The sequence below is a fragment of the Centroberyx affinis genome, unplaced genomic scaffold (genome assembly GCF_046629955.1).
Source record: "Centroberyx affinis isolate AG114_WGS23_722 - 3 ecotype Tasmania unplaced genomic scaffold, CSIRO-AGI_Caff_v1 ptg004263l_1, whole genome shotgun sequence".
NCBI classification, from domain to species: Eukaryota; Metazoa; Chordata; class Actinopteri; order Beryciformes; family Berycidae; genus Centroberyx; species Centroberyx affinis.
The window spans coordinates 311,225-332,360 of NW_027281991.1; the positions used below are offsets into that span (position 1 = coordinate 311,225).

Here is a 21,136-nt window from a genome sequence, read left to right on the forward strand (position 1 = left end):
AACTTCCTCACAAACAGACCGCAGAACGTCGGGATGGGAAACCACACCTCCGCCACTCATCATGGACACTGGAACCCTTGTGCCAAGCCCAATGCTCTTCACCCTCTTCACACATGACTGCACTCCAATTCACTCCTCCACCACCATAATAAAGTTTGCAGACGACACCACCATAGTGGAGACGGCCTACAGGGACGAGGTGCAACATCTGGCTGAGTGGTGCGCGGACAACAACCTGGTCCCAAACACCACCAAAACAAAGGAGATCATAATAGACTTCAGGAGAGCCAGGAAGAGCAACCGCCTCCCCCTCCACATCTATATGGAGGAGAGGTGGAAAGTGGAAAGCCTTAAGTTCCTTGGAGTCTACATAACAAAAGATCTGACATGGTCCCTGCCATGACATGGTCCAAACCTCCAAGGCTGCTAAGGACGGAGGTGGAAAACTCAGTCGGAACGCCTTAATGCAGTCTTTTTCTCATCTTGACCGTTACCACGAAATCAAACACGTTTAATATGATCTTAAGTCTTGGCTCAAACGGTGTGTGATGGTCAACGACGTGATTTATAATGCTACATTGTCAACAGCCAATAGGTGCGCTGTCTTTGGCTGACATCGGCACCTGTAGTGACAGGTGACGAGGCTCTACAGGCAGACAGAGTAGTAAGCACGGAGATGCCGGCGGGGAAGAGCAAGTCCCAGTTCTGCTGGATCGCCAAACCGGAGGAGAAACTGGTGGAGCTATGGAGAGAACGACAGTAGCGACCTAGCTACATTTGTCTCTTTCTCTGCATGTTGTGTATGTGTGGTTTGTTGTATGTGTGTGTCTGTGTGTAGATGATGGAGGAGGGGGATGTTGTAGCTTCATTCACACTGAAACATCACAGTCCGATATCGGTGTTTTGAGCCTGTATAATTCTTCAACTGCGCTGAAATCCTGCATGATGCAAGCAAGGAACTACTACCAAATCTCTGAAAAAAAGATCCTGCTGGAGTCTTGTAATGTGTGATGCTAGATTCTCTGCCTTAAAATATTGACTAAAAGTTCATGACTTGAGACAGAGTGTTTTTAAATTTGAGTGTGTCTGACTAAATGTATTCTAATGCAGTGATTCTCATCCTTTTTCATATCAAGGACCCCTCATTCAGTCCACATTAGGGCCACAGACCCCCATTTGATGAGATTTTGTGTCTCAGACCCAAATCTGAGAATAATTTTATTGTTAAATATGATTTTGTCCAGAATTCCATGATTATCTGTATTGTAGGTAGAGAGATAACAGTGGAACTATGATCAAAACAGTAATATCTACATCTCTTTTCTTGTAAATTTCTTGTAAATGAAATAATGGTGAAGTTTAACAATTCATCAATTTGCTGGGGACCCCCCTGGTGGTCCCCGGACTGAGAACCACTGTTCTTATGTATGATAGGCATATTGACATGTAGTTGTATAACGGGTGAAGCTGTGTTGCTGTGTCGTTGCATCATCCCTCTGTGCCCTTGAGCCGCTGGTCGCCAGTGTCTCCCCGTATGTAGAGGACTAATACAAAAGGGTTATTCACTGTCAGCATATACCAAACTGATTCAACCTACTGAAAAAAACAGGACTGGAGAATCGGGGTCCCAGTATAATCACCTCACCAGTCACCACACACTCACCTCTATGATCTTGATGAAGCGAGGAAACACCGGGTTCCTGCTGACGGCGACCAGCGGGACGTTAGGAAACACCTCCGGCACCATCATGGGGGTGAGGGCCGTCATCTGCGCTCCATTATACGGTACTCCCCCGTCTCCCCCCGATTCATCTCCTCCAGATCCCGCACTCTCCCCGCCGTCCTCCCCGGAGAACCCCGCTCCAGCGGCTCGGTTGCCGAAGGCCCTGTCCGGGATGCTATGGGGGCGGCAGACCGGGGCCAGGAACTCCCTTTCGCCGCCGACGGTACCCCAAACCCGCGCCCATCGATGAGGTCTCCCGGCTCGCCTCCAGCCTCTTGTCATTGCTGTGGGGATGGGAATGTTACCGAAGCGGCTGCTACATGTTTTTGTAACGGTTCCGGCGGTGCTATAAGACCGAGACGCGGGTTGGAGCCAGGTCGGGGCTGATGTGTTGGTCAGGAAGGACCGGGTGCTGCCAGTTCTGAACACACCGGGCCAGTTTAATGTTAGGACAAGAAATGAGTGTCTGTGCATCTGTCTGGCAGCACTGAGCATCTTCATGCAGGCGGCCATGTTGTTCTGGAGCGTTCTACATGTGATCAACCTACTTCCGTCAATTTTTAATGACGTCAAGCAAAGGTATGCCGGGCTTGCCTGGGTCCGACCTTTGGATCCGCCCACTCCACCGAGTTGACTGATTGACTGAAGATGGAAATGGAGTGTAACGAGTTGACAATTCGGTCTGATATCAGGCAAATGCCTGGCATGCCCTTTTCACCTTAAGAATATATCAAGGATTAAAGGACTTATGTCTCTGCAGGATTTGGAAAAACCATGTAGCCTATTTATCTTCAGTAGACTCGACTACTGTACTGTGTCTTTACAGGTCTCCCTAAAAAATCGACCAGACAGCTGCAGCTGATTAAGAACGCTGCTGCTCGAATCCTCACTAAGACCAAGAAAGTGGATCACATCACTCCAGTTCTGAGGTCTTTACACTGGCTTCCTGTCTGTCAAAGAATTGATTTCAAAATACTACTGTTGGTTTATAAAGCACTGAATGGTTTAGGGCCAAAATACATTTCTGATCTTCTGCTACGTTATGAACCATCCAGACCTCTCAGGTGGTCTGGATGGTTCATACAGGTCTGCTTTCTGTCCCCAGAGTCAAAACTAAACATGGAGAAGCAGCGTTCAGTTTTTACGCTCCACATATCTGGAACAAACTCCCAGAAAACTGCTGCAACTCTCATTTCTTTTAAATCAAGGCTGAAGACTTTTCTGTTTGCCGCTGCCTTTTATTAAATCTAAATAATTATTCATTTCTTACACTGCACTGTAACTCTTATTCTTGTATTTTATACGGGTCTTATTCTCATTTTAACTGTTTCTGTTCAGCATCCCAACACTACAGAAGAGGATTAGGGCCACATGTGAAAAATTTATTTGAGTTCTGACTTTAATCTCAGAATTCTGAGATTAATGTCAGAATTAAGAGATTAATGTCAGAATTCTGACTTTAATGTCAGAACTCAAATAAATTTTTCACATGTGGCCCTAATCCTCTTCTGTAGTGTTGGGATGCTGAACAGAAACAGTTAAAATGAGAATAAGACCTGTATAAAATACAAGAATAAGAGTTACAGTGCATACAGTGAATTTTACACAAGTTCAAAGGTCCGGAACAATGCCAGTAAAATGCACTGAAATAAATCAATGTCCATAACTTGTCCATAACATAACATAAACATAATTTAAAGCACACACATTCAATAGTACAGTGTGGTGGCTTGAATCAGTGGGAGAAATGGCTGTTTGCCTGTAACCAATGCCTTGAACCTGGGCACAAAAGGTGTGATTGCCAGGCGGAGGCACTGACCCAAGTGTTCATTGGTCAAACTGCTGCGGTAGGAGTTTTTCACAATGGTCTTCGTGGAAAATCCAGACTCGCATCAATATGTGGAACCAAACAGACTGACAGTGACAATTAGTTGTCATAGTAATGACATTACGCTTCGTGTGATTGGACCAGAGTGAGCGCATCCACAGAAAGTGACGACGGGCGCGTGGCACACACAAATACACACAAACACACATACAAGCGGTTCCATGCAAGTAAAAATCAAGGATAGTTAACTTAACACGCACACAAGTAAATATATGCACGTTCAATCACACAACGCGTGACTGACAATGTATTCCTACGTTAACTAACGTTACATTAAGTTATGTCTGATGTGACACAAGGTCCGGTCTGGGTTGATGTGTCGTCGGTCCGGATTCGAGAAGTCCTGGCCTATAGGTTACTGGATCACATATTTCCGCAGCACTTAAGCCCATACTGGTGGAACGACTAGGCTAAGACTATCTACGCCTTTTGAGTGTGTGTTTTTATAGAATGAACAAATCCTACGCGTGATAGGTTTGTCTAAACTTAGAAATATTCATGGCAATAGCTGGAATGGTTTGTTTCTTGTGTGCGCCATGCACGTGATGGAATGCAATTAGTACCTAGTAGTGTATACTAGTGTAGTGTAGTTTGTGTAGTATAGTATAGTGGAGCCAAGAACACACTTAATTCTCTGTCTGATCAATAATCCATGTTTTAATATGATATATGACAGTACATGACATGAGACATCTCTCTGGAATTGGAGAGCTGTATTAACTTCATGATGGAAGTTTCAGTCTTCCAAAGACACACAGTCAACTCCTAAAACAGTGTTCACACAGTGCTTCTGTCATATTTGTTGTTGCAACCCAAGTTCTTGCAGTGACATACACACTTGCCCTTTCCTGACTCAAGACATCCACGGAATAAACAGTATGTAAGCCTATATATGAAACATATTTACATCATTTTTGTCTGAAATATCATTCTACAGTGTGGATTTCTTTAAAACTCTAAAATTAACCTACTGAACTCTTATTTTGACGAGGGGAGGTTGATTGAATCGTATGGCGCTATGACCAGTCATAGGATTGGCCACAAAGGTGTATTTAATCCCACCCACACGCAAAAATCAAATATTCCAGGTATGTTTTGGTTTTTGATTATTAACTACAAAAGGAGACTTCGAGTCATATTCTCGTTTCTGTGTCTTGTTAAAAAAATGATAAAACTAGCCATAATCTTATTTATGCTATTTCCAGTCTAATGCAGAAAACAAACCTCACACACAAGAAAATCAAATAATCAAGTTGTGTTTTGGTTTTCTAACTGTAAACAAGACCAGGAGAATTTTAGTGTCTGCGTCTTGTTAAGAAACGACAATGTGAAAAAACCAAGTAGTTTTCTTGTTTTTGCCACTTTTGATTTAAAGCAAGAAACAAACTTGTTAAAACATACACGGACCCACCTGCCCTCATAGTGTAGTGGTGGATGGTGTCTGATATCAATACAAATTTAGAGTTAGCTTCAATGAGAATTAAGAACGGGGCACCAGATAACAGACAGCATCGTCTCATCTGAAGGAGTGAATTCTTGGCTTGTTTGAATTTAAACCCACACAATGAGCACAGGAGGTGACTTTTTGCAAAATAATATATTTATTACTAAACTAAAGCACACTCAATAATCAGGTATATATACAGTAAGTGAATATAGTATATACAAGAGGTATACCTATGAATTGATGAATCAATGGCAGTGGAATAGATGATCATGGTAATATACAATACTGATAATTAAACCAATATTTTAGCAGACATAATCATGGAAGATGAGCAGTGGAAGACATGAATCAGCAACAATAGCAATAAAGGGGCGACAATATAGCTATCTGGAAAACTGACTTAGATGAATCTTTGAATAACAGAATAGTTACTATATAACTACAGGGAGCCATCATAAAATGTGTGATATGTGTGTGAAGTGTGAATGTAATGGAATAGCTATGTGTGATGTATGATATGATGCCCAGCGGACAATGATCAGTACATACGACACCAGCACACGTGTTGCGACCACGTAAAGTGCATGAAATCCACACTGGAAATGTGTGTGTTTGGTTTTGTTGTGATCAGTTGAGGGGTGTGTGCGTGGGCTGGCATGTCTAGTGTTACGGCTCATTACATATGCATAAAACATAGATTTTGGCTCTCAGATCTAGCCAATATGAGTGACCATCGTAACATTGACATTATTAAACTCAGCACAAATTCCTGAACATGTTAATATCAAACATGGCTATCTAAGCCCCATGTGAAGATGAAGAAATTGGATAATGCAAATAACTATTGTATAGAACATCACAGTTACACATAAAATTAGACATATACATTAGAGTCCACCACAATGTGATACCCAAGGTTTCATGAGTCTGTATCAAAGATTTCTCCTGATTTTGGACACATTCCAATGTGTCTCATCTCAGACTCTCTGTCTCATGGGGATTAACAAAGACAGGGCTGAGTGTTTGAGTTTTATGGTTATTTACCAGGTCTGTTCCTTGATACCAGCTCTTAGGGGTGGAAATTAGGTAATTTATGTTGAGGTTAGTGCCCTTTCCTTTCGATCTCACAGTCTCCCCCCACCATACTGATCTGTTATTAGGGAGGAGGCTCACACAAAATGCACAGGGCCTTTCCAGATGTGAGATGACAATGATGGTGTGGGTGCAGTTACTACATTCCCCCACTTGTCCGGTAATGGTGCGTCTCCTGGGAAGAACTGGAGCATCATTGCAGGACACAAACAAGCATCACTGGCTGCAATTAGACTGTGCTGTGGTGTCTATCGCCAGCAACGAAGCAGGTGTGCTCTGGCACACAGAGTATCAACTTTAGCAGTCAGTTATATCTGTTAGGGAAGAATATCCTTAATAAAATGATCACGAGCAAACTGGACAGTTAAATGTATCAGGCACTAATAGTTACAACTATTTACTGCAACAACGAATTAAAATGTTAGAGAAGGGAATGAGCACACATGGGTGCTTCAAAGGAGGTTCTATGTGTTGTTTATTTGACAACAGGAGAATCCCCTACTCGTCCCATGGGGTTTTCGAACAGTTCATTCTGGTTCTGTTGAACCAATTTAAAGGTGAGGTCCTTCTGACCCCCACTGATTTTACCTTGGTAGGTCACTGGGAAGAGTTTGTCTGTGATCTTCTCTGGGTCTGACCAATGGGGCAGGAATGTCTTGGAGACCCCCACTAGTTGACTGAAGGTGTTGCAGACCTTGTCCCCCACTTGGGGTTCAAGACTGATGGAAGACTGTCCAGAGGCTCAATGTCACATGTTGTGGAAGAACTCAGCAGGTGGCCATGGCTCTCGAGCCTGGCTGGTTTTGTCTGTGGCTGAGTCAAGAAGGTTGTCATCAAGGATGGTTCTCTGAGCTAGAATATCCATGCACAGAGCATCGTACTGGACTTAGTGGAACCACTTGTCAGGAATGGGCAGTGGCTCTCTGACCTGAGCGTAGATTTTCAAATCCCTTCTCAAAACTCACTTTTTTAGACTTGCTTTTAATACTTCATTCATTGCTCTTATGTTCTTTTGTTTTACATTTGCATGTCTCATGTTGTTTTACTTTCCTTTTTTACTTTGTGTTGTTTTTACTGGTTGTTAATGTTTTTATAAAGCACTTTGTAACTGTTTTTAGTAAGTGCTATATAAATAAAGTTATTCTTATTATACTTAATTGACCATATTATCAACAAATGAACTGTGAAATGTGCTGTTGCATATTACGTGCTTTTTAAAAAAAATTGGATTCTCGACAGTGTTTGATTCAATGCAGCCTATTGCATTCATTCCATTACCGCGGCCCTGAAGAACATGAGGCTGACTTTATGAATAGAAAATCTTTTTACAGCCTCAATGTATTTACAAAATATTTTATCAGTGGAAAGTATGCCCACTGCGTCCTAATGACGGGGCAGTTTCTCCAGTAATCCTCTCTAGCCTTGGTAGCAGAAACAATGTTACTTTTCACTATTATGTTTTGTAATGCTGACATTTTTTCATTGTAAGAGTTTGTTCTTATTGAGAGAAGAACACAAATGTTAGTAATCCATTTCTCTCTGATACCCATTTTTATAGTCTAGGCTACTTCTCTTACTTAACGTGTTGAAAATGTCAGCAGGCTTTTATTGTTTCATTATTTTCTACTATATTGCTTCTTTTTATATTCTAGTTGTGTGTTTATATTCTATGTCCCTTTCCCCGCTGAATCCTATTACATTTGCCGCTGCAACGACCTAATTTCCCCACAGGATCAATACTTTCATCTTACCTTATCCAAATTGTCTGATCTGGATCTGTCCATGTTGCATGTGATTGGCTATTAGTTACAAACCAGCCCAGCCTCTTGCATGTGAACGCGCTCATAGCTGGATAGGTAAATCCTGGGTTGACAGAGCCAGTTGATAACCAGCTATGTGAAACCGCTTATCCGGGATCGTCAATGTTAGGTTTAGAGAAGCCGGCTAAGGCAAAGATAGCCTGACTCTGTTGAACTTGCTTCATGAGACAGGCCCCAGGAAGCATTGGGGACTATTGGGTCCTCGCATGTCAGAAACTTTTATTCTGATTACATACTGTGGTGCATGTAAACGCATACAAGCATGCGGTCCTTTTATTTACTGCTCATGTAAACACTTGCAGGAGAATCTTCAATCAGAATGAAAAAATATGGCTCATTTAACCGCAGCTAGGCCTACTGAAAATCCAATTTCAGGCAAACGAACACACAGGGTCACAGACTGATGATGTATATCCTATTTATTGTTATTGTAATGTGTATATTGTTATCGTAATGTGTAACGTGCATATTGCAGCTTAGAATTTATCTTTAATGAAAATGCACAACTCAAAATCAAAGATTAGCTACAGAGTAATTTCAGTTTGAATCTCCATAAGTGTTCAAAAAGTCTGTTATGTTGCTCAATGTATTTTAGTAGGGATATTTTAGTTTCAGTTTAACTAAAGATTTACTCATTTGCATGTGACTGTTTCATGATGTGTTCTGAGGTGCGAAGTTAAACTATGTTGTTTAACAGGACTGATCTATGTCAGTCTTCAATCTGAATCTAGAATTTGACTTTTGTACTCCCATGCAGAGCAGGGCTGCTTGGTATAAAGGGGAAACTATTTCTGTGTCGAAGTACCACTGTAATCTATGGCGGTGGTTCTGCATCAGTGATTCTGTGCATAGACCACTGAAACGCTAGACGGCAGTGGCGTGCTTTGTTAACACAGAAGTAATAACAGAAGAAGTAGTAGGGCTTACATTCTCTTCTCTCTTCTCACCACAAATTCAGTGACATCTGGTGGCCTGTATAATGCGGAGATGAGGTAGTCTTTATAATTTGGAGATGAGGTGTCCTACAAATGAATATGTTCGACCGGATACAGGTAGGAGGAAATATGAAACGGGCCAATCACAGTTCTTGCGGTCTTGTGTCTACACGTAGTTACATTTTTAGAGAGGTGCACATAAGCTACGGCTGATGATACTGATCTGAGACCAGGTTGCCCTCAGTGAGTTGCTCTGGATAAGAGCATCAGCTAAATGCCTCAAAAATCAATATAATGGTGACATTCATATGGTCATGATGTAACCTGAGCAGTGATCCCTGGTCCATTCTTAAAATTCTTAAAATTTGTATCCATTTCAGCCCTTATCTTCTGTTCATGGCTGTCCGAACAGAAGGAAATCACATGAAGTTGTGATTACTTTAGATCGTTTAGGCAGCAATGAAAAGATCAAATATGGGTGGCATAGACAAAATATAAAATATTTTCTAACACAATGAAAACAAACATTGAATCCCTTTTATAAAGTTGCAGGGGCAACTTTGCAGGTTGGTGGCTGCAAATGCAGGGAGAGGTATACGGTATGTTTGAAAAACACCCGAAGTCTTGTAAGGTGCTGGCAGCAAACTGCCACAGCCCTAGCCAGTCTGTGATGCTTTATACCAAAGGACACCAAAAGGATGAGAGAGGCAAACATCCAACATTGGTGAGTCCAGCTTTCTCTGGACCGAGCGCTCGCTTGCTCATTTTCCACCAGTGACCATACTGACACCAGAATTTAATTTGGTCAAATACGGTGGATCTACACCATCCCAACTAGGGTGGATGGGATGCGCTTCTTTATTGCAGCCTCACTTTGTGATTTAGGCTGATAAACCTGCTGGAATTTTACATAAAAATCTAGTTTAACTTTATCAGCAATTAAATGACCAAACCCAGTTCACAAAACAGACATAAGCTGGCTGTGTAAACACAATCTCTAAGGCAACAAATGTAACATGAAACACACTGGTCAAAACAAAAGGAGCACCTGATTTATCTTGTTGCCAGTGTTGTCGATTTTTTGAAGCTGCTGAAGTGTCTGCTAGGATAAATGTACCCCAGTAGCTGAAATATTTGCTATGGTCAACATAAAAAACAAAGAACAAGAGGACTAACTTAACTAACAGTGTAACTGCCATGCTAATATAAAGCCCTTTTAGTAACCCGGGATCTCCAAACACCATAACATACAGCAAGCATTTTAAGACGATGTAGCTAGGCCACTTCGCCAACAGTTATAACTAAGATTCGGTCAATATGAATTCTTTTAAGGCCAATGCCAATACTTCTGTACTGAAGCTGCTGACAAATGATATTTAGTGCCGCTCTTCAATATTTTTAAATAAAATAAAAACCTTTCCAAGTATTCAGTGTTTCCCCCAGAATATTATTCTGGGTGGAAAAGCCTGTGAAACAGCATTTAAACAATCATGGGACACTAAAGCTCTTCACTAAAACCCAGACTAATCAAATTCTTTGAGGGTCAGCAGCTTCTTAAGGCAGGGTGACCCCCCCCCCCCACCTATTCAATGGTTGGGATACTTACTACCTTTAAATGAAGAATTCATTTACAAAAGACATTATTGAACAATTACATGAATAAATAAAATGTGCAAAGAAAATTTCATTGCAGGATTTACAGACTGTTTCTATGTAGCTGTGTGGAGGAACCATCATATGAGGTGGATGACGTGAATAATCAACCTTCTCATTACACTTTTTTTCCTTATAGCCCAGTGTTTTATCATCACATTGAATTTGTTCTATTTGTCAATCTATGTGCCTGCTGACAGGTTTATTGCCCATCTCTCCTCAAAATGCCCTTGTATCATTCTCTTACAACTCATGTAAAAATGTTTATTCAGGATTGGTTTCATGGTGGATGGGAACACTTTCTTGTCAGAGGGTCTCCTGTGTTGCTCAGCCCAGCCTAATCCTTGGTTGGGCTCTGTCTAAATGCTAGTAGTCTGACTACAGCTTCCGAAGGCAGTCTCTTCCAATCTTCACCATACTGACCATCCACCAAGCATTGTTCATCATGCTGTACCATCTGGGACCAGTGTGAGCACTGGTGAATGTGTATTGCCAGTCTACACGGTGGTACCAAAGCCCATGTCATCCATGTCCTGACTGTCTACGTCATCCTCACTCAGAGAGAAGTCTTTATGGTTGCAGATCACTCTGTTAGGACTACAGTAGTCAGTGGCTGGTCCAGCTCTGTTGGGACTGCAGCTAGATTCTAGGTCTGTCAGGGGAGAGTTGGCCATACCAGGCTCCCCTATCCCTCCTCCTCCTGCTGCACTCAATCCAACTCCCAAACCCGGCCCCTCTGCTCCACCTAGAGGACCCAGCCTCTCAGCCTCGGCCATCAGGGCCAGCATGCCGTCCAAAGTGGCTCTGCTCTTACATATGCTGTCCAGCAGGTGGCAGCGGTGCTGTAGCTGAACAACCAAAGTCTCTCTCTCCTTTATGGACTGTTGGTAATGTTTTATGGTCTCTTCACATTGGCAGAGTTTCTCGTTGAGAAAAGATATTTCTCTGTGAAGAGAAAGAGAGAGAGGAATAGAGAATAATTACTTATAACATTCAGATGATAAGGTCTAACAAGAATCACTCATCTTCTGAAACAGTTGGCAATGATGGACAGCTGCCTCTAATCGGCAACGTTCTTCGCTGAGTAAAGAATTTCTCTAAACTGATGATTACAGAAAAATTCTGTGATCTCTTCACAGTGACAGAGTTTGTCAATAGCTGGGTTTCCATCCCAGTATTTTTTGCCAAATATAATTTACAGAATTAGAAAAGCTAAATGGACATGACAAAACCCCTCAATATCACAAAATACAGGTTTTACGCTCGCTTAACGTGGAAAGAAAATGTACTAATAAAGAAATTCTGCAACAAATAGCGATGGAAACACATTTGTTGGATAAATAATGGGATAAGCTCGGCATGATCGGCCTAACAAATGGTTCAGTTGAAATGTGGCTTTGCACTGAAATGTTTTCTGTAAAATATCTGTCCACCCCGCCTCCAGACACACATTGTTTGTAGCACATACAAGTCTCCATTGTGGTTGTATGACCATTAGTTGGTACATTAGCATATCGATTCTACAATACATTTCCCATTAATGTAATAAAAGTTATCTACTGTTAATGTAATACCTTTTTTCATTTCAATTCTTGATTAGTATCCACACATCCACCATTTTTGTGGTGGATGTGTGTTCTGACATTTAGGAATTATACGCTTCAACCAAGCTGATAGAAACAGTCACATTTCCTTTCTTAGAATAAATACTGACAGTTCATATAACATATCCACAAATATACTTTGTGGGCTACTTTGCAACTGAAAGACTTCTAACTGCCTCTAATAAGGTAATCCCAAAAATATGATGTTCTATCACCTAATTTATTCATTCTGCCCATTTGTTTAACCAGCTAGGATGTCTGAGGTTAGGAGAAATTAAGTTATTCAAGGCCAGATGGATCCATCCTTCTTAGCAACCACCTGGACAGTCTTGTCATAACAACAGTTTCTCATTTAGGAGAGAGCCAATTCCTTTCCACTCCCACCTTCTATTGTTGTTTTCTCTGTTCACCAGACACCTTAGTCCAGATCCATACAACACAGCATCACACCAAACTCCATCTTAGACGCTACTATTGTTAATGTGGCCTTTTTTAAATCTGCGAATGTTACATACATCGCAGAACATCACTCACAAAACCTTTTCTGAAGCATTAGGATCCACACGTACATCCGGCATACAAGTGATCCACCAAGCAGCACCTATTTAAAAACAAATCACAACTTTTGTAACTGGCTTGATAAAGGAAAAGGTGCTAAATGGTAAACTCCATACATTAAGGAAGGCTAGAAGCTCTAAAACCAAGGTTTTAGAGCTTCTTAATTTTGGCACATCCAGCACAACACTGATCATTCTGCTTTTCATACAGGAGACAGTTTCACCTGATAAGCTCTTTGATTGGAGTTGGAGTTTATTGGCGACATTGTGGGGCACTAGTGAGCACACTTTCCCTTAGTACGCCAAAATTCAGAGCACATGAAGAAATAACAAGTAAAACACTTACAAATGTTGAATGTACCTAATTATTCAGAAAAGGTTTAGAGTGCTGTTCTAGTAATATTTGCTTATAAAAAAGGCCATATTAACAAGACTAGTGTTATATTAAGTAGAACAACCGTTAATGTGATAAACCATTAATGTAATATTAATTAACAGTGAATAGTGTAATAATCCTGTTAACGTAATACATTTCCCATTAATGTAATAAAAGTGATCTACTGTTAATATAATTAACAGTAGATAATTTTTTTCATGTTAATGTTTTTGTTACATTACCAAGAAGGCTGAAATTTTCAGTTTTCGAAAATGTACTAACAGAACTGTTAATTTAATAATAGTCCAAATTCAATGCACAACATTGCACGAGGAGAATCTATGATTCTCGTCTGCATTGGGCAGTGAGATCTGACGTAAATATCAGATCAAGAGTAGAATCAGATGGATTCTCATCCATCTGTGGATGGTGAGGTTTTTGACCAAGAGGAGAATCTATGATTCTCGTCTGCCTTAGGCAGTGAGATCTGACGTAAATATCAGATCAAGAGTAGAATCAGGAAGGACAGGGGAAAAGAAAATTAAAGAAAAACATATGGATTCACTCACAATGTGCATCTAAAAGTGGGAGTATTTGTTGTGTTCTTTTATCTTTCTATTTTACTTGATTTGTTTCTTTTAATGCAATGCATTTTGCTTGTTTTTTTATATGAATTTTATCTTTTTATCTGTCTTTTATCTGCCTTCTATTGATGTAAAGCACTTTGAGCTGCATGTTGTGTATGAAAGGTGCTATACAAATAAAGGTTATTATTAAAGGTTATTATTCACAAACTAAATATAACAAATGACCACAACAAATTATAAATGCTCACATCACCAAATAATGAATATTTACGTCAAATAACGAAAAGTTTCAGCTTTCTAAATCATCAACAGTAAACATCAGGTTTTGGTGTCAGTCCCTCAGAATCAAAGAGCAAGGGCTTCTGTCTAGATTGTGCACCATTTTGCACTGATGCTCAACAGTCATACAGGGAGAAGAGGCAAAGACACCAGTTCCTCCACAGACAGTAGCCTCCACAGACAGTACTCAAGACGTGTTTTGAGTAAGGGACATGGCCGCGATCATAGACACGCCTGAATGTTCAGGAACTAGTTGGTACATTAGACTTGTTGGCAAAAAAGTACATGACAACACTTCATCACAAATTAATAACTGGATTGCATTAAACATCACAAATGATGATGATATCTAACAGTGGACGATGATCCAAAGGTGGATTTTTCCTTTTACCAGTTGCAACAATGAAGTCTGGCCTGACATTGTATTGTGGCTACTGTTACCGTCTCCTCTCTTCGTTTGTCCTTGTTCTCTAGATCTCCAGTGATGCAGCTGATCATCCTGGATTAAGGGGGCGTTATACTTACAACAAAGTCAAACATGCCCAAAATAGAAACACAGTCCACTCCGCACCAGTAAGGGCGCATGAAGATTAAAGAGGTAAAATTAACCTAGGGAAACCAGACATAGTGGTAACAAAAACTCAGGAGAACAACAAGCAGAACAGGCAGTGTGAAGAATCCCACTAGTTTGGTCAGCAGTCCATTACACACTGTGGAGTCTGAAGTAGGGATGGACCAGAATAGTCAACTAGTCAGTCAACAATCAACTTTCTCTACATCTATTGATTTTTTCTTTTTTTTTTTATTCTTGACATGAACATATGGTTTATTTTGATTACCAAAGTATGTCTTAGATATTTTACATTATGTTACAAGTGTTTTCATACGTACTTGATATAAGCCAATAAGGCCTAGATTAGGGCTGAACGATTTTGAAAAAATATATAATTGTGATTTTTTGACTGGTATTGCAATTGCGATATGATTTGCAATATTAGTGGGAATGATAATTTTTACATCATTATTCTCATTTTCATTGAAAAACGTATTAAAATGATTATGGTGTGATTTTTGCGGGGATCTGTACCAAACAAAGATGTTTTCTTAAGTCTGTAGAATATGATGTGTAGGCCAGGACATCTCTGCAGCACGACAATATTTAATTTAAAATGGTATTTTGACACACATTTCACCTTTAACAAATATTGCGCCTCCTGCAATTTGAAAATTGCAGTAGGCCATATTGCGATTTCGATGAAATTTCAATTAATTGTTCCTAAATCTATATTTTTAACCCGCGCCCAGCGGGATGCAGCACTGCACGCTATATGCCTATTCATATGTTTTTGTGATGATGCCAACGTTGCCCAATCCCACCAATTTTATAAAGGTTGTGGAAAGCCGTCTTAACTATGCCCCATTAAAGTTTCATCATTCATCTAAAATATGTCACCATGCAGAAATTGTAAACAAGACCAAGGCTGCAGGTCAGTGTTCAACATGAGCACAAAGGAAGAAGTAGATCTTTCACATTTCTCTTTGCCCTTTTTCTTAATTTAAGAAGAAATTGATAAGCATTCTGCCTCAAAAAAACACAGTTCATGCTTTCTCATTAGGGCTGAACGATTTTGAAAAAATATCTAATTGTGATTATTTTGACTGATATTGCAATTGCGATATGATTTGCGATATTAGAGGGAATGATAATTTTTACATCATTATTTTCATTTTCATTGAAAAACGTATTAAAATGATTATGGTGTGATTTTTGCGGGGATCTGTACCAAACAAAGATGTTTTCTTAAGTCTGTAGAATATGATGTGTAGGCCAGGACATCTCTGCAGCACCACAATATTTAATTTAAAATGGTATTTTGACACACATTTCGCCTTTAACAAATATTGCGCCTCCTGCAATTTGAAAATTGCAGTAGGCCATATTGCGATTTCGATAAAATTTTGATTAATTGTTCAGCCCTATTTCTCATTACTACAACTTGAGTAGTTGACACCCCACTACGACTACTGGACCTTGAAAAAATTCACTTCTGCACACCTCTACTCTGAAGCCAATGTATGACTTCACTTTTCCCCACAAACATGTCCTTTTGTTTGTACAAACCTGCTGAAATTTGTTTCCACAGCAAGCATACCATGGCCTTGATGAGCCCACCTCACCTCACCTGTCCTTGGTCTCTGTTATCTCCTGGGTGGCGGCTCTCATCTGGTCATCCTTGCGGATCAGGCTCTCGGCTTGTTCTCTTACAGTGTTCTCTGCAGCCTGCAGTCTCTCCTCCAGCTCCAGCACCCGAAGGTGCAGTGCCGCTAGGTGGGCATTGGCCTCCCTGATTTGGACTGGGGACGGGGAGGACATGTCTGACAGCAGGCCTCTTACCAAGCAGGAGTCAGACTGCTGGAAGCACATGAAATTATAGATTAACATTGGGAATTTATTAGCATTAGACCATTGATTGATTACATACTGATGTAGAATTGATCAGTACTATACACTTCTATGGGAAGACTTCAAGCGAAAATGATCCTGAGACATTTTGATCAGATTTCACACAATTATGCATGAATATATTTTATCATTATTATTATTATTTTTATCCTGGATTTAAATGGAGCATGACGTGGCCCATGGTCTAAATGCTGAATACTTTTGGCATGAAAATGGTTATATTTAAAGATATTTGTTGGCACAAAATATTGGTTATTGGCAGCTTGAATCGAAAACTATCAGTAATCCAAAATCAGGCCTTCATAAACCCATATCGGTCGATCGCTAAAAATGTATTCCAATTTTCATTAAATGCTAAGAAATGTTGGCTTGTATAGTCTTTCTGATTAACTGCAGACATTTACTTCAGCTTGTCAGTGACTACTAGCTTATTGGTTAGGTAAGCTGATGTTACTCAAGTAACTTATCGTTAATAAAGTCAACAGCATTCAGCATCTCAACAAGAGACTTACTGTTGAAACGCTCCGCCACAGCTGTCTATCTAGCTAATGTTAGCAACATAACAATACAACTGAGGTTACATCAGTTTTCTTGGCGACTCCTCCTCTCTCCAAGTCCACTTTAGTTAGCTTCTCTAGTTGCTGGTTACTGGAATTGTACGATTCCACTCAACAAGCCAGTTTATAGTGCATGCAGGCTGTCAGCTTGATGGTTTCACATTAAAGTTAGATGGACGGAGGCAACAAGCACGGACGTGCCCCGGAAACCGTCCGACTGCCACAGGGTGCATTCGTTTAATAGTACCCGCTACCCTCGCGGTCACGTGCCGGCGGACAGCGGCAAGGGTGGAGTCTATAAACACGAACCAACCTGTTAATTTTGACAGCAAATTTTGATTTACTTTTAGTCATAGTCTTTTGGCTAAAATTCCATTTAGTTTTAGTCATATTTTAGTCATCTGAATTGTTTTAGTTTTAGTCTTGTTTTAGTTCAGTGTTTCCCAACGTGGGGTCCGGGAACCACCAGGGGTCCTTGAGGGGGTTCCAGGGGGTCCCCAGCAAACTGATGAATTGTTAAACTTCACCATTATTCCATTTACAAGGCGTTAAGGCAATTAGAGAGTGTAGAAGAATGACTATTTTAGTTTCACTGTTATCTCTCTACCTACAATACATATAGTCTTGGAATTCTGGACAAAATCATATCTAACAATAAAAATATTCTCAGATTTGGGTCCAAGAGACAAAATCTCATTAAATGGGGGTCTGTGGCCCTAATGTTGGCTAAATTAGGGGTCCTTGATATGAAAAATGTTGAGAATCACTGTTTTAGTTGACCAAATATTATAAGATTTTAGTCAACTAAATCAGTACATTTAGTCTATGAAAACTAACAGGTTTAGTTAAAGTGTAATGCATTATTTAAACGTTTCTCTAGAATTTCAAATTCATTTTCTGTATATTTACACAGATTGCTTTACAAACTCTTTAGACTTTTGGAGGGAACATCTATTAACCTGTTATTATGGAATGGTATTAAGGTTTGAACCTGCAAATGTCGCTTCAAGTTTGTTGTGTTTTTACTGGTGATTGTCACTCCACACGGTTTACACAGGGTCTTGTTTTCCTTGACATCAAATGTGAAATTTATCAATATGTCTGTTCTTCTCTTTCTCCCAAACGCTGGCTGTGGCGAAGACATTTCTGTACAGTTTATGCTTGTTCATCAGCTCGACTATTTTTACACGCCATGATCAGAGACAGGCAGCAAGTTAACACTAGCTGAGATCAGCACTATCCAATTGTGTGCATCTACAACCTGCCTACCACACAAAGAGACTACCTCTGATTGCATCTCTTCCCAGCTCGTCTCTCCCTAACATTGTCGTCTGTTTTTTATTCGTTGACGGAAGTGTCACCACTACATTTCGTCATAGTTTTTGTCATCCTAACAATTTTTTTATTTAGTTATTGTCTCGTTTTCGTCAATGAAACGTCGTTTCAACTGCATATATACAACATTATTTCAATCAATGCACCCCCCCCCCCCCCCCCCCCCCTCGCCCTTTTTGTTGTGAGAGCTGAAGTGCCTTTTTTTTTTTAGTTATATACATTTATTTAACCAGGGTAGGTCCAGGCCCTAATGGCCACTTCCAATACTCATTTTTTTTTGGGGCATTTTCACCTTCACTGCAGTAGAGATTGACAGGAAAGACAGGGAAGAGAGAGGAGATGACATGCAGCAGAGGCATGGGCCAGAGGGGCACTTGAGCTGCTCAAATACCCATCTGGTGTGACATTAAGGCAAAAATGACTGAAAAATGGACATTGGAATGGGACACTTCATTTTTGCCCCGAGGTCACAAGGAAACATGCTTTTTCTACCATAGCGGCCTCTAACAGCTTGGTTGATGCACTGACTTGCTGTTTACCAGTTGGTCTGTCAGCCAGGCTAGCACCCTAGACTGTGTTTGTATGTGTGTATTTGTGAGTGCGTGTACATGTGTTGTCTTTTTACATGTGTGTGTTCACAGTAAGTGTAGGTTGATGAGGTCAGACCATTTTAAAAGTATCTTAATAATTGTTTTTATTTAGCAGACCTCTAGGCCTATGTCATTCTATTCAATCAATTTTGATTCGAAATTATGTTGGTGTCAGACTTTAATGAGGGATTTTTTACTTGACTGAGTTCAATTTAGCAAGTTGATATAAAATGAATTTGTATATTCATAAATAGACAGCGGTTTAGATTAGAGAAGTTGGCTATAGCCTAGATGTAACCAAGTGGTTCCCATAGAGAGTCAAAGGCTGCCATACCAAAAATACAGATTTTATTTGACACAGATAAAAAGATAATAAATAGGGCAGTGCAGGGTACAATAACAGTTGTGACAATCGGGACCAAAATAAATAAATAAAATACAAAAAAGGCATACACTAGGGGGCACAACTGGACACTTGGGGATTAGCACAGGGGTGCACAAAAGGAATGAATCCAACAACAAACCAATGACCAACCCAGGGTCAAGGAGTCACACTACGGTTACTACACACAAGTTAGTTTGAATTAACAAACTGTATTACACCACTCAAGTTATTTTGTGCACACCATATAATTAGGTGGATCAAACCACACCATGCAATAAGGAGTCCCTTTAGCCTCCCTATCACTTAGCCCCCAAAGTAACACAGCAGAAGCCCCATAGGGAGAAATAAACAGAAAAACTGGCCCGTACAGGCAGATTAGTTAAAACGAAGGCATCGACTTGGTACATGACAGATTCTACAAAACATACAATTTATTAGACATCACAGAGCAGAGAAATGTATGCATCACAGCGATAGATCCAACAGAGTGCCTTAATGTACCTTGTAACGTTAATATCACCCAGAACTCACAAGTCTGCGCCCCAATCTTGCCCTTAAGATACACTAAATAAAATGCAAGTATTAGCACACTAAAGGAAATAACATTAAAATTAGTGTTAAAAACAGACATATGGTTAGTATCTGTCTTATTCAGACATAAAACAATCCCTCTCTCTGAATTCCATGACTATCTGTATTGTAGGAAGAGATAACAGTGAAACTATGATCAAAACAGTCATTCTTCTACATTCTCTAATTGTGTTAACTTCTTGTAAATGAAATAATGCTGAAGTTTAACAATTCATCAATTTGCCGGGGACCCCCTGGAACCCCCTCAAGGACCCCTGGTGGTCCCCGGACCCCACGTTGAGAACCACTGGCCTACTCCCTCACCAAACCACCAAGAATCTGGAGGTTTAAAATATTTGGTTTACCATTATGAACAGACAGTTTTACTTTGTGCTACATGTAGCTAGCATTTAAGTTTAAATTAGGCATCTAGCTTGAGTTGAAGCTAATGTTACTGTGGCAAATAAGTGTCAGCGAGCAGTCATAGTCCTATTATAATAATAATATATATAAAATTAATATATAAAAATACTTATTAAAACAGAGGTACAAAGTGCTTTACAGAGACATCAGATTAATAACCAGAAAAACAACACAAAGTAAAAATGGAATTAAAACAACATGAGACATGCAAATGTAAAAACAAAATAACATAAACGCAATGAGTCAGGTATTAAAAGCAAGTCTAAAAAAGTGAATTTTAAGAAGGGATTTGAAGGAGGCCACTGAGTTTGCCCACCTGATAAACTCGGGCAGGCTGTTTCAGAGGGAAGGGGCCCTAATCAGGGGAGTTGTAGTCGGGGGAAATGTGGAACTGACTACCCAGGGCGCCAATGCGGGGAGGGCCCTCGAAAAGCCTAGAATGAAAAGTTTGTTTTTGTTTGCAATTTTTTATGTCTAAGTAATTAGTATCATAACTAAATTAAAATTGTCTGAATAAATCGGTTGAGAGACTGAAATTTGTATCCAAAAAAAAAATAGTGGAGGCTCTCTGAGGCCCCTCTTACCCCTACAGGCCTACATGCTTTTGAACCACTACACTGTGGGCTTGGATTCTAAGGTAGATTAAATGAACTGAAATTGTACATACTGCTGCAATGTATAGGCTAGCACTTATTGGAAAGGTGATTCTTTTTGTTTTCTTGTTTCTGCAAATAAAACATGACTCATGAGTCTTGCTCAGTTGTCTTTTATTACGCAGTATAGTAAGCATTTTCTCAATGTAGGGGTTAGAAAACTAAGATAGTATTTTTTAGCTTTGTCTTATACCTTGG

At 40.1% G+C, this 21,136-nt stretch overlaps 2 protein-coding genes across 6 annotated transcripts in view; both read right to left on the reverse strand.

Annotated features, from left to right (window-relative positions):
• lonp1 (lon peptidase 1, mitochondrial) overlaps positions 1-2,241 on the reverse strand; it is a 28,774-nt gene extending 26,533 nt beyond the window's left edge. The window contains exon 1 of the mRNA XM_071543190.1: positions 1,664-2,241. Within this exon, the coding sequence (XP_071399291.1) occupies positions 1,664-2,236 (573 nt within the window). The 5' untranslated portion in view covers positions 2,237-2,241. The remainder of the gene's footprint in view (positions 1-1,663) is intronic.
• A 6,041-nt stretch (positions 2,242-8,282) lies between these two features.
• On the reverse strand, positions 8,283-17,148 carry LOC139664391 (vimentin-type intermediate filament-associated coiled-coil protein-like). Of its 5 annotated transcripts, XM_071543198.1 has the most exons (4): positions 16,938-17,148; positions 16,145-16,374; positions 11,304-11,503; positions 8,283-11,252 (listed from the first exon to the last, which is right to left on the reverse strand). In XM_071543198.1, the coding sequence occupies exons 2-4, from the start codon at positions 16,333-16,335 to the stop codon at positions 11,056-11,058; spliced, it is 588 nt and encodes a 195-aa protein (XP_071399299.1). In that variant the 5' UTR covers positions 16,336-16,374; positions 16,938-17,148; the 3' UTR covers positions 8,283-11,055. The 5 variants fall into 5 exon arrangements, with proteins under 5 accessions (XP_071399299.1, XP_071399297.1, XP_071399296.1 ...); XM_071543196.1 differs by having other exon boundaries at positions 8,283-11,503; positions 16,145-16,371; XM_071543195.1 differs by having other exon boundaries at positions 8,283-11,503.
• Positions 17,149-21,136: the final 3,988 nt, after the last annotated feature.